Source organism: Myotis nattereri, assembly GCF_964212035.1.
Source record: "Myotis nattereri genome assembly, chromosome: 17".
NCBI classification, from domain to species: Eukaryota; Metazoa; Chordata; class Mammalia; order Chiroptera; family Vespertilionidae; genus Myotis; species Myotis nattereri.
The window spans coordinates 12053107-12070000 of NC_138092.1; the positions used below are offsets into that span (position 1 = coordinate 12053107).

Here is a 16894-nt window from a genome sequence, read left to right on the forward strand (position 1 = left end):
CCTATGTATACATTGAAGCTTGTGATTAATTATTGGGTAATCCATCAGGATATGGTTATTAGCATTAAGTCATATTTATAATAGGGAGCAATCTATTTCTTACCTGGATGCCCCTTCCAGTTCTTCTGTGATATTAACAAACATTTACAAACTAAAACACACTTCTTAAAATTGTATGTTATCACTAGCATGAAATGCTAATTAATACTTCTGTATCCACATGACAACCTAGTAATTAATAACTAAACTTAGCAATTAGAGCTGCATCAAAAGTAAATTCACCTCTTAGAACCACATTTTCCCCCTTAAACCTGAATGTCACCATCAGATTTTACAAACATGAATCCAAGAGTTAATATCCTTAAATTAAAAGAACTCATATAATTCAGTAGGCTTACCATGAAGATAGCCTCTTCTTCCAAAAATAAAATAAGGGCAAAAGACATGAACAGAAAATTCTAGAAAGAGGAACTACAAGTAATTAAAGAAATGCATATTTAAATAATATATTTCTTATCAAATAACAATATGGTCCATCATATATGGTCCTAGTTGAAGTGTACATTGTTACCATTTTCTGGAAAGCACTTTAGAAATACATATTTGGAGCTTTAAAATCCCTTTGGCTTAAAAATTCCAATTTTAAGAGTTAAAGCAATAATTAGAAAAAAAAATAATAATTAGAGAAGTTGGCAAAGATATATGCAGAGAGGTATTTATCACATTGCCTATTATAATGGCAAAATATTCAGAGAACAACAGCTATCAGTAGAGGAATAGATAACACATAAATGTACCATGAGTGGTATACCCACAGAAAATAGGCATAGAGGATTATAGTGTAATAGGAAGATGCACATGATAAACCTAAAATGGAGAAAACAGTATAAAGTTGAGTATATAAATAGGGCCCTAGCTATATGTCATATGTACACATATTCTACATAAATAAATGTGCATGCACACACATTCACTCTGTCTCACACATGTACCCACACAAGAGAAACATTCCTAAAAAGAAACCTGAAAAGAATCAGAAGTGTTAATAGATGTGGGGTTAAAAGTGATTATTTAATAAGTTTCTGTATTTTCGTTTTCTACAGTAAAAATTTATAATCAGAAAAATTATTGACTTTATGAACTCTTAAATGATATCAACTTCGATACATTTGTTTAGGTCCTTTTTAAAAAATTTTCTCGCTTTTCATATATGGGTAGGAACTCATTAATTTGTACCCTGCCAAATTATTATTAATTTGAATTTATAATATTTCAAACAAAGTTAAGTAGAATGTTTTCTTGGCCCAGAAGTATTTGTAAGAAATTAATTAAGAGACTAAAATTCAGAGACTACATTTTAAATTGCATAGTACAAAATTTTAAGTCTACCCCAGAATTTCATGAACATTTATCTAAGCATTAGGAGGGCATTGTTAATGACAAGAGCCACGATCCATGCGTCCAGTGGTGAAAACAGGAAAGACACCCGTATTTACTTGTACTTTGTAACTCATTTATTCGACGCTTACTTTTCAAGTACTTACTGGATGCAGGTGCTGTTCTAGGGGAGGTGGTATATCAGTGAGTAAAGAGACCAAAATCCCTGCTCTTGAGGAATCACGTTCTCATAGGCATGGGATGGGAAAACAAAGGGTAAACATAATGGAGAAGGAAATTTTATGATGATCATAAATCTCAATTTATTTCATTATAATAAAAGGTAAAGAAGGTTGGCATTCTGCAGATATAGGAACAGAGCTCAGTAAGAAGGACAGAGGGTAGTTTTTGAAAACGGTGTAAGTCTCTCCAAGATGTTGACATTGGAGCAAAGACCTAAAAGCAGCCAGAGGGTTAGTGACGTGGTTTTCTGGAGGTAGAGCTGTCCAGACAGAGGGCACAGTCTGGCGAAGCAGGGGGAGCCCATGCGGGCCAGATGAAGGGGTGAGCGTGGGGGTGCAGTGCCGGAGGTCCGAGAGTAAAGGCTGGAAGGAGGGACACATGTGGGGCCCAGTTTTCATTCTGGGTGAAACGGAAGTCTTGGAGCATTTTGAGTAGAGAAGTTCCATGATCTGATCTAAAATTTTAGATGCTTGTTGGCTGCTTTGTTGAAGTGGATGGTATAAAGGCGAGGGTGGAAGCAGGAAGACTAGTTAGGAGATCATGACAGTTACTCACACCAGAGAGAGATAAGAAGTGGCCAGTTTCCGGATAGCCTTTTGAGGACAAGCCCATGGGATTTCCCTGATGCATTGGATAAGGGAGAAAAATAGAGGCATCAAGAAGGAATCACACTTTTTGGTCTAAGCAGTTGGTAGAACTTAGTTGCTATTAACTGAGATGGGAAAGACTGTATGTAGATTTGGGGTCGGATTAAGAGTTTGATTACGGATATGACAAGTTGAGCATCATTTAGACATATAAGTGACACTGTGGATTGGAGTTCGGAGGAGTCCTAGGCTAACTGTGTGCTTTTGGAAGTCATCAGTATATAGATGACTCACCAAGTCATGTGGCCGGACAGTATTTCCAAGGGGAGTGAGTGGAGGTGGAGGACCAAGGGCTGAGCGTTGGGCACCTGAACTTTAAGTAACGGGGATGGATGTCCAGAGGTAGGACAGGAGAAGACACGTAAAGAAATTATTCCCAGCTGGAGAGAGTTATCGCCATCCAAGGCCACAGTAGTTGAGTGAGCCACACCCTGAAGTCCACCAGTTGATGGAGCAGGCGGCAGTCACTGGTGACCCTGAGGCGAGTTGCTTTGGTGGACTGTTGGGGGCAGAAGCCCGCGTGGAGCCAGGTTAAGGGCAAATGAAAGGAATAGAAGGTGATGTATATAAAAAAGTCTTTGGCGTTTTTTGGTAGAAGGATCAGAAAAATGAGTGGTAGCTGGAGGAGGTAATGGAGCTACAAGAGGGATTTGTTCAGACAGGAGAAATAACAGCTTCTAAGCTGCTCGTGGTGACGACCTTGAGGAGGGGAAGCGACTCGCCCGTGAGCCGTAGAAGTGGCGGGAAGCAGCGCTGGCGGAGACGCTGGAGCGGTTTGCGGTCAGTTTTTTTTCGCTTGCTCTCCTTGTTCAGGCTAAGGAGTCTTGGTTATTTTGTTAGTCTTTCTGCCTCGCGATGATTGTAACAGAGGATTCGGGCACAAAGACGAGAGGATGGTGGAGTAAAAGTCTGGTGTTGATAAGGGAAACCCGTGGAGGAACGTGACAGGGACTGGTAGTCCCGTTGGGAACATTCCCCAGATGGTCGGAGTGTGACGGGCTCTGTCCAGACACAATGCACTGAACGTGGATCTCTCACGTTCCTTGTGAGGACCCCAGGGGACCTCAGCAGGTGTTGAATAAGGCACTGCCATTCACACACACAAAAGGAAGGAAGCAGGGGAGCCACTCTTCTGTCCTTCTCTCCTCCAGAACGCGGGCGAGGACTGTGGCGTTGAAGATGTTCGTCACTCGGCTGAGCCTGGCCGTGTTCGATGACCTCACCCACCACACGGTCTCCTCCGAACTGCTGAGACTCACGCTGGACAATGTTTTCCTCCAAATGGCCCCGGCGGCCGGTCCCCTCCTGGGGGAAGAGCCCAGCGCGGCGCCCTCCCAGCTGTACTGTGTGGAGGTCTGCTGTGGGGACCTGCAGCTGGACAACCAGCTGTACCACAAGTCCAACTTCCACTTCGCCGTCCTGGTCTGCCAGGGAGAGAAGCCAGAGCCCGCTCAGGGCCCCAGCACGCAGAGCCTCCTCGCGTCCGGCGGCGATTTGGAGGAATGCAGGAGGAGAAGTTTCATCCGCCTGGGCCTCACCTTCACTGAGGGCGAGAGCTTCCTGTGTGACATTCACGAGCTCAGCTTTGAGCTGAAACCTGCCCGGCTGTACGTGGAAGACACGTTTGTCTACTACATCAGAACTCTGTTTGAGACCTACCTTCCTCACAGCAGCCTGGCCGGTCCCCCCACCCTGTCCCCGGGTGGCTCACAGGCTCTGCCCGTGCAGGTGAGACAGCACGCCAGGGCCCTGGTGAACCCCGTGAAGCTGCGGAAACTGGTGATCCTGCCCGTGAGCCTCCTTGTCAGCATCCACGCCTCCCTCAAGCTGTACATAGCCTCCGACCACACTCCGCTCTCCTTCTCGGTGTTTGAAAGAGGCCCCGTCTTCACCACGGCCCGGCAGCTCGTCCACGCCCTGGCCATGCACTACGCCTCGGGGGCTCTTTTCAGAGCAGGTGAGGACAGGGTGGAGGGTCTGGGCAAAGGAGATGTTTCGGGGTCGTGCCTTATGGACATCAAGAGGCAATACGGTGGGAGGCGAGGAGTGTGGGCTTGGCAGGTAGGCAGCCATGGATTTAAGCCTGGACTCTGCCGCCGTAGCTGGAAGGCCTTGAGCAAGTCGTTGAACAGCCCCAAGTCTCCATTTCCTCCGCGATAAAATGGGTGTTGAGGGTTTTGAGAGGATACGATGAAAGTATCCTGAATTAAGTACCCTGAATTTTGCTTGGCACTTAACAAACTAAAGCAATACAGCTGTTCTGTTTGCTGTCAAATAACTTAGAATTGGAAACCCACGGAGGAAACAGTCTTTGGCCTCTTGCTGGTACCAGGCTCTATGTTAGCGCACCAGTGCAGCCAGGAAGAGCAGCCCAGCCGAAAAGCAGTGCCTTTAATCATTTTATTTTTCAATTATAGTTTGTATTCAACACTATTTTTTTTAATGTTTTTAGTGATTTTTAGAAAGAAGGGAGAAGGATAGAGAGATAGAAACATCCATGAGTGAGAAACATCATAGATCAGCTACCCCTTGTATGCCCCCTGCTGGGGATCAAGCCCCCAACCCGGGCATGTGCCCTGACTGGGAATCAAACCCTTGACCTCTTAGTTCCTGGGTCGAAGCTCAACTGCTGAGCCACACCGGCCGGGCTGTTAGCTGTCTTCATTGCAGTCTTTCATGAAGAGATGTAGGAGACAAATTCAGAGGCTTGATTTGCTCGTAAGATGCATAGAGAGACTCTGCCTGCCCGGTGCGGCCTTGCCCGTCTGGACAGATGACAGAGGGCCCGCGGTGCCTCAGCCTCCCACACACCCGAGCTGGGAAAGCCCGCAGGGCTGGTTCGAATATGTGCACAGAACGTTGTATGGGGAGGGCGGTGCTGAGAGTTGAGTGTTGGGGACCAGGTTGTTTCAGAATACTCTGGCAGCAGTTTCCAACCTTTTTTGTGTCATGGCACACATAAACCAATTCTGTGGCACACCAAAATATATATATTCTGTTTTTTGCCAATCTCACACACAAAAATAGATATAATTTTGATTCATTCACAACAGATGGCTATTGTGTTGGCTGCTGTCATTTTTTTTTTATTTGATAATCTAAGGGAAAGGTCCGTGCCCCTGACTAAATAGCCGGGTATTGTGTGTTTTGAAAATTCTGGCTGCTCTATGGTAACCGGCGTCAAAGCACACATTCCTGACCTAAATGCACTCGGAAGCTGTTTCATTTTGACAGTCTGACTCCTTAAGTTCCCCTGAATTTAGGCAACAAACACCAGCCAGAGTGGGTCTTGTGGGCCCTGTTTGATAAAGGAGCATGGAAGTCTTACTTTCTGAAATAGCAGAGAGAGAGCCTTGGTAGCATTGTACTTGGAATGCATTCCCATCGGAGATGATCATTTTAGCAGCAATGACTCATGTTGTTGCCGTCCTGGTAAGATTGCGTTTTCTCCACCGTGAAATGCACAGTGTAGAGAGGGCTACTCACAACCCTTAACTGAAAATGACAGGGCCCAGGGAGGGCCCTGCCGAGCTGTTGTTTTGATAGCTTGCACAACAATGAAGAAATATTCCCTCTTGCTAAGAAACCATTTAGAAATAAGCTGTTAACATTTCAAATTTAATAGATGGGTATTCCAGAAACTTACCCTTTCGGGCAGTTTTTGCTCTTAACATGAGGAGCAGGCATGGGAAACGCCCCGGGCCGGGCACCACGTGCCTGCAGTGTGGGGAGCACCCATCTGTGCCACGATCTGGCACGGACACGCGCTGTGGCACCGGGGAGCCACGTCCCTGCAGCGCCAGCGCCAAAAGCGATCGCTCTGCTTTGTTTATGTTTTTAACGAGCTTTCCCAAGAACATTCTGTTTGGATCTTTTGTAATCCACCTAAAAATCCTCTAAGCTGTGTCCCAACCTCATTATACGCTGAGACAAAATTCTAATACAGAGGGCCAGATTTTAGAGCCTGCTGGGAAGTCTGTCACTAAAAACCTACCGACAATCTAAAGATTATCTGGAAGAAGCAGTGATGAGCAGGTGGGAAATGGGAAGACGGTAGGAGGTGACCAACCCCCAGGACGAGTCTTGTAGGAACAAGTGAACAGGTTGCATAAAGACAGTAAAGTCATGAGAAATGAGTAACTAGCCCTATTGAAAGGAAAGAATGTGGGCTTTATATTTTCCTGGGGCCCTCATGGCCCCTAAGTTTCAGTTTGATTAGATACCAGACAGACATCCTTTTTCAACAAAATTCCGGGCCAAGCAAGCTGAGGCTACATTTGCTTTCGGAGAAAACTCGTTAAAGGAGAGTCTGGGATGCTTTGTGCCCTTTCTGTCCAGCTCACACGCACACGCAGTAGCTCTGGGCCACGCGTGGCCTCCGTCAGCCTGTGGTCCCGATCCAGGAGACCGAGCTGCCCTAGCTGTGCGAGGGGCTGGGTCCTTCCCACCCACCCCTGCCCCCTGCCCTGGGGTTTTGCTTGGCAGTAGCTCCTTTACTTCTATGTGGAGTCTTTGGAGAGAAGGGGAATTAATATGTTTCTGGACCACCTGGGCTCACGGGGAGGGGTGGGGGTGCAGATGGAATTCAGGTAAACCTGGGCTGAAACCCAGCCCACGTGTCTAACCCTGGGGAGATGGTGAACAATGGACTTGGTCTCTTTCCTCCTTTCCCTGCCTGCCTGGGAGACAGTGGAGGCGGGGAATTAACAGTCTTCTCTGTCCCCTGGGCCTCGGACGGTTCCTGAGCCCAGGGGTTCAGTCTTTAGCTGATCTGAACTTACATAAAAGGAGGTGATAGTACTTCTCTTGCACAGTTGCCTGTGAGAATTAAAAATGTCCAATGCCTGGCCCCTATAGGCCTCCCAGTTACCATCATCTTCTGGAAGTTATTCCCTGTGATAACATAAACCCTGGTGTTGTCTTCCTGTGGTCCAGACAAGAGGGGCTCCAGTTTTAAGAACGTCCCCCTCTACAGGAGCTGGGCCCGGGTGCCCTGGGGCTCCGCAGGCCTTTGCACCCGCACTGTCCGGCCTCCGGGGTTGGAGACATGGCTGGGGATCTCTGTCGCAGGCCTGTCCGCTGAGAACCTGCTGGTGAGGCAGGCTCGGCTCCCAGGGCTTCCATCCGCTGGCCTCCCGTTAGCGCTGTCAGCCCTGGGCCGGGAGTCAGTTACCAGAGAAAGCCGCCCGTCAGGAATGTTCCTCTCCTTAGCCCTTGGCCCTTGCCTGCACCTCCATCCTCTGGGAGAGAGCCCCAAGCCCCCACCCCGGGGTGTGTGGGGCGGGTGAAGGGAAGCCACTGCCAGAGTCCATGCCACAGCCACGTTCCCACGGGGCAGGGCGCCCAGCAGTGAGGCCGCTCCTGGCAAGCCCGGCTCACACAGGAAACCAGACCCGAGGCTCCCCCCGGGACCTTGGCAGGGAACGCTCCCCTCGCTAACTAATCAGTGTGTCCCTGTCACCGAGGTTTACACAACTGGAGCTGGGCTGGAAAGGGAGACGTGTGTCTGGCTCCAGCTCCGCGCTAGAGGGAAGCGCTCAGCTTGGTCGGAGTGGGAAAGATTAAAAATAACTCCTCCATCTTGGTCAGGACTCGGCATCCCCTGTAACACCCATTCAGCATCTGGCCTCCCGACCAGGCACCTTCTGATCCCAGGCCCCGCTGCCCCTGCGCACACCCGCAGCCTGAGGGGCCGCCCTCCCGCGCCTGGGCCTGCGTCCCGCACACGGTCCCTTTTAGCAGGAACAGGGAGGCTCGGCAGGGAGGTCACAGAAAGCTGTTTGTGAGGCTGCCAAAGGACCACTTTGATTTATAAACTAGGAAAGTTTGCCACATCTGAATTCACAGTGAATGAGTTATTTCCCATATTTTGCTCCAAAAGAGCTTATTACGTTCTCAGTTCTAGTGTGAAAAATGAATTGCAGGGAAAATGTGTTATTTTTCCCAAATGTTGAAAGTGCCGTGTTGAAGGTCTCAGCAACCCTTCCCTTTGGTCCCGCAGGCTGGGTGGTTGGATCCCTGGAAATCCTCGGCAGCCCGGCCAGCCTGGTGCGGAGCGTGGGTAACGGCATCGCCGACTTCTTCCGGCTCCCGTACGAGGGGCTGACCCGCGGCCCCGGGGCCTTCGTCAGCGGCGTCTCCCGTGGGACCACGTCCTTTGTGAAGCACATTTCCAAAGGTAGCTATTTCGGTCCCTTGTGATGATGCCTTATTTCGTTCCTTCCTGACTTATTTTTCTCTTTTTAAAGAACGTGCTAAAGTTTCAGTGTTGCCTCTAGCTCTGTGTGGCGTGTTGGCTTGCAGTGAAACGCTGGCTCTGTGACAAAGCTCGTACACGCGCTCTGATGTGTTAAGCAGATGACTGCGTGCCTGTGCAGTGTGTGAGGATCCCAGAAACCTCGGAGGTGAGACCGCTCACCGGGGAAGCATGCACTGGCTCAGCGGCTCTCCCCTGCGATAAATGCAGAAATGTTAAAGGTGCTCGGACTTCTGCTAAACATCAGAAACCCTACACTCTGTTGCCTCATCCTATTTTTTTAATGTAGATACAGTTGTCATAACTTCTGTGAGGCTGTGGATACAGTTGGACGGGAAGCCGATGGGGAGTGAAGCCGCGCGCACAGTGCCATCTGGTGGCTGCACAGGCCGCCAGGCGCAGAAGCCCAGTCCCCCCCCCCCCCCCCCCAAGGGCAGTGTTTCCCTGGTTTCCGCGTTTGCCTGACGACATTTTGGTCAGGTTGGCAGGGACTCGGGAGCTAACAAGAACCATCTGAGTCCCCATTCTTCTCAGCAGGAGGCAGGGAAAAGGGGCGAAGGGCTTCTCCCCAGCGAGGCCTTTTACTGTCAACAGCACGGCACCTGGGTAATGGACAAAGGCAGGGCCACTCCCCCTCCCAGTCACCCAGGAGGCTGGGGAGCAGAGCTGCCAGCGCTCACAGAGGAGTCACTGGTAGACTTCTCACCCGTGACACTTAGATCTTTGTGGTTCTGTTGTTTGTATTTTAAAATAAGACAACCAACACCTGCTAAATTGAAGTCCACCGGTAATTTTAACATCTGGCTCACTGCATGTTTTTACACTGGCTCTCTGCTCTTCGCAAGTCCGTGCGGTTTATTGGGATCTGTGTGCGCACATGTATCGTCTTTATTTTCAGATTACTGGTAAAGATGCAACTGCAAGAATGACACTTCTATCTCTTATTAAAACCTGACATCCTCACAGATGAGCTCATTCATTAGCTTCAGAAATGTGCCCATTGATGTCTTTCCCTTTGCTCATGGGGATTGATGCAGACTTGCTAGAAAGGATGCTGAATATCTTGAGAAAGATGCTGAAATAGCCTTTCTTAGGAAAAAACAGGATCATGGCTTTCACATGATTTGCTTCCTTTGTTGTCCTCACATTTTTCACAGTGAACATCCTGAATATCAAAACTGCACATGCTCTCTGCGGCACAATAATCATCTCCTCAAAAATGTCAGATAATAAGGAGGGAATAATTTTTAGTCCAAAAGTGGAAACATCTCTTTGCAGTCTGTCAAAAATTCAGCAACTAACCTCAACCTTTAAAATCAGAGCAGGCAGCCCTAGCCGATTTGGCTCGGTGGATAGAGCATCAGCCCTCAGACTGAAAGGTTTAGGGTTTGATTCAGGTCAAGAGCAGGTACCTTGGTTGCAGGCTCAATTCCGTGTGGGAGGCAACCAATCAATGTGTCTCACATCAGTGTTTCTCTCTCTCCCTCTCCCTTCACTCTCTCTAAAAAATTAATGGAGCCCAGCCCAGCTTGCATGGTTGAGCATTGACCTATGAACCAAGAAGTCTCTGTTTGATTCCCAGTCAGGGCACATACCTGGTTTGTGGGCTCGATCACCATTAGGGGGCATGCAGGAGGCAGCCGATCAATGATTCTCATCATTGATGTTTCTCTCTCTCTCTCTCTCTCTCTCTCTCTCGCTCTCTCTCTCTCCCTCCCCACCTCTCCCTCTCCCTCTCCCTCCCTCCATCCCTCCCTCTCCCTCTCCCTCTCTCCCCTCCCCTCTCCCTTCCTCTCTGCAATCAATCAATCGATCAATAAATAAATAGTCGCCGAAACCGGTTTGGCTCAGTGGATAGAGCGTCGGCCTGCGGACTGAAGGGTCCCAGGTTCGATTCCGGTCAAGGGCATGTACCTGGGTTGCGGGCACATCCCCAGTGGGAGATGTGCAGGAGGCGGCTGGTCGATGTTTCTCTCTCATCGATGTTTCTAACTCTCTATCCCTCTACCTTCCTCTCTGTGAAAAATCAATAAAAAATATTTAAAAAATAAATAAATAAATAAATAAATAAATAAATAGTCAATGGAAAATGTCTTCGGGTGTGGATTAACAATAAAATAAAATAAAATCAGAGTAGACAGATTTTAACCTTCAAAACCAGGCCTCAGTGAGGACTTCAAAACCAACTGTTTTTTACTGTTTTTATTGATTTTTTTGAGAAAGGAAGTAAGAGGGAGAGAGAAATAGAAACATCGATGAGAAAGAAACATCAGCATCCATGGGCTTATCTCCTGCACGCACTACACTGAGGATCGAGCCCGCAACCCGGGCATGTGCCCTGACCAGGAATGGAACTGTGACCTCCTAAAACCAACTGTTTTAGCCAAGCCTTGACAGTCAGATAGTAGTGAGCCCGGTTCCATGTGAAACTCTAGGCACTTTTCTGGTAACAGACTCTTATCCTACCCCTCTGAGGAGAGCCATCATTGGCACAGGCAAGTGAAGCCACCATCACTCACCCAGAGGGCACAGATGGGCTTTCCCTGCCCTCTCTACTATCCCGTGGCCTCTGGGCACCACTCTCCCATGTCCTCCATACATGACCAGGAGCCAACCCATGTGCTCTTGTGCCCTCAGGTACCCTCACCTCCATCACCAACCTGGCCACGAGCCTGGCCCGAAACATGGACCGGCTCTCCCTCGATGAGGAGCACTACAACCGGCAGGAGGAGTGGCGGCGACAGCTCCCAGAGAGCCTGGGCGAGGGGCTCCGACTGGGCCTGTCCCGGCTGGGCATCAGCCTGCTCGGTAAGGGGTGCAGGGATGTGCGCGCCCGTCTGCCCCTGGCTCTGCCGTGGGACATGGACTCCCAGTACGGGAGGTGGTTGGGAAGTTCACATCCTTTCTGTAGACCATCGGAGGCTTGGAGAGGATATGGCGCTCACCCCAGTTCCTGCCCTGAGTCAGTGAGGCTGTGGAACAGGACCCACGTTCCAGCACCAGGGTGAGGCTATGACAGGCCATCCTGTCTGACCAGAGGCTACCTGCTCCCTCAGTACCCCAGGCACTGCAGACACCTGCTCCCCCACCACCCAGACACCTGCTCCCCCACCACCCAGACACCTGCTCCCTCAGCACCCAGACACCTGCTCCCCCAGCATCCAGACACCTGCTCCCCCAGCATCCAGACACCTGCTCCCCCACCACCCAGACACCTGCTCCCCCACCACCCAGATACCTGCTCCCCCAGCATCCAGACACCTGCTCCCCCACCACCCAGACACCTGCTCCCCCACCACCCAGACACCTGCTCCCCCAGCATCCAGACACCTGCTCCCGCACCACCCAGACACCTGCTCCCCCACCACCCAGACACCTGCTCCCCCACCACCCAGACACCTGCTCCCCCAGCATCCAGACACCTGCTCCCCCAGCATCCAGACACCTGCTCCCGCACCACCCAGACACCTGCTCCCCCACCACCCAGATACCTGCTCTCCCACCATCCAGACACCTGATCCCCCACCACCCAGATACCTGCTCCCTCAGCACCCAGACACCTGCTCCCCTAACACCCAGACACCTGCTTCCTCACCACCCAGACACCTGCTCCCTCAGCACCACTGTCGATGCCTGCTTTTGTTTTTAAGCACTTGAGCAACTTGCAACTAACTCATGCGAACCTCATGAGGAAGCCACTTTTTGCTTTTGTGTTTTTTAAGAATGCCAGATCAGCCTGACTGGGGTGATTATCAGTTGTTGAGCAGCCAGATGGTTTAGTAAGAGGTGAAGATTGCTCTTGAAATTTCCAAATTTTACAAATGTTTGATAAATAAGTTGCTTTGGAAAAATCTATAAAAAGCTTCGGAGCTGAACTTTTGCAGAGCAGGATTTTCAAGGGTATTTTCTGTTTGTTTGCAAAGGAATTTAAAACTGTGTTGCTTGGCAGCATGCCTGCCCAGCATCTGAAGAAGGGTGCATCTCCTGAGATCAAAGTGCCCCGTGCAGAGAGAGCAAAGGTCAGCAAAGCTGGGCCCGAAGGGTTCATCGTCTCCCCAGTCTGCCGGTGCAGACATCACCCCAGCTCGCAGTGCAGCCACGGAGGCTCGGAGAGGGCGTGGTGAGGTGTTACAGGAGCAGCTCGGTTACTAGAAATTGTTCCCGTCGGAATGTGCAGTGGTGCGCGGCAGTGTCATTGACTCATGCTTGGGAGTGGGGAGCTGGTGGCTGGGATGGGACTGCTGGGTAGAGCAGCAGCCCGGAGGCATGGTGGCTGCTGTGGGAAAGGGCAGTGGTGTGGGGTGGACCACACTCCTTCTTTTGTACCTCAGACATGTGCTTATCTTCCCTGAGCCTGGGTTTCTCTGGTGTAAATCGGGGCTGGAAACACCATTATTAGAAGTCATGGGGGTCAGGCGTGTGCCCGCCCAGGGCCTGTGTTTGGTCATCGGAACCTGTCATTATGAAATCATGGCAGCGAAGGAGCTGTGCGAGTTGCTCAGTTTCAAAGAGTGTCAGATGGGCAGTGGCAGGAGCCTTCTTGCTTTAGTTTTAGTCCAGTGGGTTCCAGTTGCTGTAACCACCGGAAATGACAACCTTGGGGGCTCAGGTCATGGCCTGGGGTCTGGGGGCCCTCTTTTCGCTGAGACCTGTGGGCTCTGTGGCCCTGCTCTGGCAGGAGAGCTTCCTTCCCTCCGTCTGAGCCAGAGGAGCTCCAGGTGCTCCCGGAGGAGACCTGCGTGGCTGGCCTGTGGCCGCCTCTGTCCTAATGCTCTCGTCCCCGAGAAGCAGCGCCACTACCACTCCCCACTGTAGGACGCTGTGCCTGGCGTAGACATCAGCTGTGGGAGGAGCCGTGGACCTGCCTTGGCGATGTTGCCCTTGGGGCTTGGCTCGTGGTTGGCCATAAAGCTTTGATCTCCTCCTCAGTCTGTGTCCTGTACATCCTCCTCCATGCAAGGGAATCTTTTTGTCTGTGGGACCTGCAGTGGGCACAGAGCTTTTCTGCATTTCTGGTAATTTCCAAAAACCTAGGCATTCTGGGGGTAACGTAGACCCTGCCCCACGTGTGCACCTATAGATGCTGGCCTGGCTGGGGCCCAGGAGCTCCATGCCCACAGCACACCCTGGGCTCCACGTCCTTGTCTGTGCTCCTCAGACATTTAGTTCACAGTGGGCATCTCAAGGTGGGCCCACACGGGCTCCCTGCCCTCTACGAGCATAACAACCCTCTGTATCCCACATAATCTCAGTGTTAGCTCCAAACACCAGGTCCCAGAGGAAGACAGAGAACCTAGGATTCTGGGAAAGAATAGGACTGTCACCATTTAATCCATCCCCAGAAACGCGATTGCATACCTAATTGAAGCTAGAGCTGTTGTGAGGTAGCAGTGACATCAGACCGCTAGTTCCTCAGTTGCTCCCTCTAATGGCCCAGTGAGTAGAAGGTATTTAAAGAACACTTCAGGGTTTCACATGCGTGGTCTTTGATCATCAAACCCCAGGCCTGAATGAGGTTCAGAACTTGCCCAGGTCAGACCTCCAGCCAGGACAAGATCCCGGCCCCTCCACAATCACCCACCCCCAAGGGCTCCACGCCTGGGAACAGTCAGGACGTGGGGGGCCGGACCATTGGAAGTTCCAGGTAGGGAAAGCACATCCCCCAAATGTGTATGGGGTGGTGGGCCTTCCTGGCGCTGCTTCACCCTCACGGAGATGCTGTGCAGTGTATGGGGCACTTGAAAACTCAAAGGGAGTCTGGCCGCCGTGCCCAGCCACATCGCCTGAGGTCAACAGGAAGTGTCAGCAGCAGAGATGCCACTGAGAGATGTGGCCAAGGCCCTGGACAAGATCCACCACAGTTTTGGAAAAACAACGGCTTGGGAACAGGCTGTGTAGCCTGCAGAATTGGCATCGGGCTCGCCCACATGTACCAGACCTAGTCCCCAGACGCTCCACTTTCCACCCTCCCTGGAGTCTGTGCTGAGGACGTGGCTCCTTATCACCCGTACAGTCTGCGTCCCCCCGAGACGTGACTTCTCGCTCGTGAGCACCGTTGGCAGGACGTCAGAACTTGCTCTGACCCACGCTTCTTGGGCTGCTGCCTGACTTAGGAAGCATCACTGACTTCCCAGCAGCCACACCCTCTCTTCACCACCCTCCTGGGGTGCCATGTGGAATCCCAACAAAACAGGCCTCCGCCAGATGAGCAGGACACTTCCCTCCAGCGAGTGAGCCAAGAACTGTGCACCCAAGAGGCGGCACCAGGTCATCTCTGACACCACCGTCAGCGCCAGCAGATGGGTTTGCAGGGGGGGAGGGGTTCAGGAAGACGGTGCTTCCTTCTCAATTTGCTGACCTGAAGCTGGACTAGCCGATGCGCCGTTTGTCTCTGGAACGGTGAGCTGCGGAGGGGTGTCCCAGGTTCGGCCTGTAGCTTTGCTTTTGCGATTTATTTTTAAAGTGCCCCAAATAGAATTACAATGTGTGGTAAGGACAGCACCAAAATAACCAGACAGGCAGGAATTTCATAGCTCAGGGACAGGGTTTCTGGCCGGAGGCGAGGAGCAAGTCCCAGAAGAGGTGCGGGAAGGCCTTCTAGTTCCCTGGCTTCAAAGAAAGCCTCCTCTCCCAGCAGAAGGCTAGAAGAGGAGACAGGGGCCTGTGGACACACCTCCAAGGTGCGCTTTTCCTCCTCGCCTCACTCCATCACTTCGCAGCCGTCTCCAGGTGGCCGCCCACCCCACGGGCCTGGCGCCAAGGACCAGTGTGGGGCTCAGTTTCCACTGCTTAAACCTCCGAGCAGTGTGAGCGCCCGGCAGCAAATGACAGCAGTGGTGGGTAGCTGGGTCCTGCCAGTGAGAGCCTCTGCAGCCCTCGGGGAGGCTGCTTCTCAGGCCCGGCCGGGGCACAGGCGGGACTGCCATCGCTCGCACCTGGAGACCAGGGAGGTGTCGGTGTGCGTGCGTGACGGGCAGCTTCCTCCCGGCAGGGTCTGGTGCGGCAATGGCATGTGGTCTGACAGCCTCTCTACCTCTGAGAACCTAACACCTTGTCATGGGCTACAGGCTTTCCACTCTCTCCGGAGGCCCAAATACCTTATCTGTCAAAGCCGTAGTAACGAGCCTTCACTTTGGCCGCTGGCTGGAGGAAGCTAAGATCAAAGGGGAGTTTCACTGTGATGCCTGTTTGCACTCAGGCAGGTGGGAGTTGGAGCCCCTGTGGTGGACAGCCACGCCCCCAAGGCCCACTACCGGTTAGGCCTGCACATTAAAGGGAAATGGCAGATGCTCACCAAAACAACCGGCAGCCCTCCAACTCGGTTGTAATAGGCTTATGGGACTCTGCGCTTGAGAATAGACATTTCTACCAGAAATGCAGGCAAGAATTTAATTGATTGATGAGTTTATAATTATTTACCCCAGTTTTCCTCCTCTTTTATTTTTCCATCACCATTTATCCCCTCTATGCCCACTTCCACCTCCCCCTGCTCCCCCTGACACACAATCACCACACTCAGAGACCTGTCAGAATCAGATGATGAAATCACAAGAGCCGTGGTCACTGGCGTCGTGCTAACCATTTTGAACAGTCTGCTATGAAATGAGTTGGCGCCCAGACCTCCCCCGCACGCTGAAGGCAGCCATCACCTCCACTGTGGCCGGTCCCCTAACACTCCCAGCTGCTCTGACTCCTGACCTCACAGTGGGGAGCAGAGCATCGGACTCCTCCGACTGGAAATGTGAGGCGGCTCCCGGCTCGGTGCCAGGATTGGGTGTCACTGAAACAGTGATCCTTCCACCTTCCAGCGCCAGAGCCGAGGGCCAGCTGCGAGCCGCTCCCCCGCTTCCGGCATCATTTCTGTAGACGGTTTGAGCAGCATTGGTCGAGGCTGGGAAACGGACCTGTCGCCTCAGGTCATTCTTAATCTGTCAGGACATAAACTTAAATGGCTCTGTCAAAACTGAGAGGAATGGAACCCTTGAAGCACATTCCCTTTACAATTGACCCGCAGGAACTGGCCTTTGGTTTTACTGGATTTTGTTCCGTGGAATATTGCTTGAAATTAGCAGGTCATTAACTGAGACCTGGAAACCTCCGTTTCCCAAGAGACCTTGAATTAGTGGCATTTGGAATAATGGGATTTGACATGTACTAAAGTTTCTACGGGGGGACTGTGCATTTTCATTAATCCTAGCAGGTTTGAGTTGAAAACAGATTCTGTCAAGAATTGGAGGGAAATTTTTACCTCTTACTGAGTTAGGGAACCCTCCACTCCATTATGGAAAAAAAATGGACTGGTGAGGCCTTGGCTGGATCGCATCATTGGCCCCTCAAAGTAAGAGCAGGGGAACAGACCACCCCATGGGAA

The 16894-nt window shown here is 51.2% G+C and overlaps 1 protein-coding gene across 1 annotated transcript in view; it reads left to right on the plus strand.

Annotated features, from left to right (window-relative positions):
- The window catches only part of VPS13B (vacuolar protein sorting 13 homolog B), a 610900-nt gene that overhangs the window by 584155 nt on the left and 9851 nt on the right, over nt 1-16894 (plus strand). Inside the window, exons 56-58 of the mRNA XM_081111114.1 lie at nt 3419-4224; nt 8269-8445; nt 11161-11331. Of these exons, the coding sequence (XP_080967240.1) occupies nt 3419-4224; nt 8269-8445; nt 11161-11331 (1154 nt within the window). The remainder of the gene's footprint in view (nt 1-3418; nt 4225-8268; nt 8446-11160; nt 11332-16894) is intronic.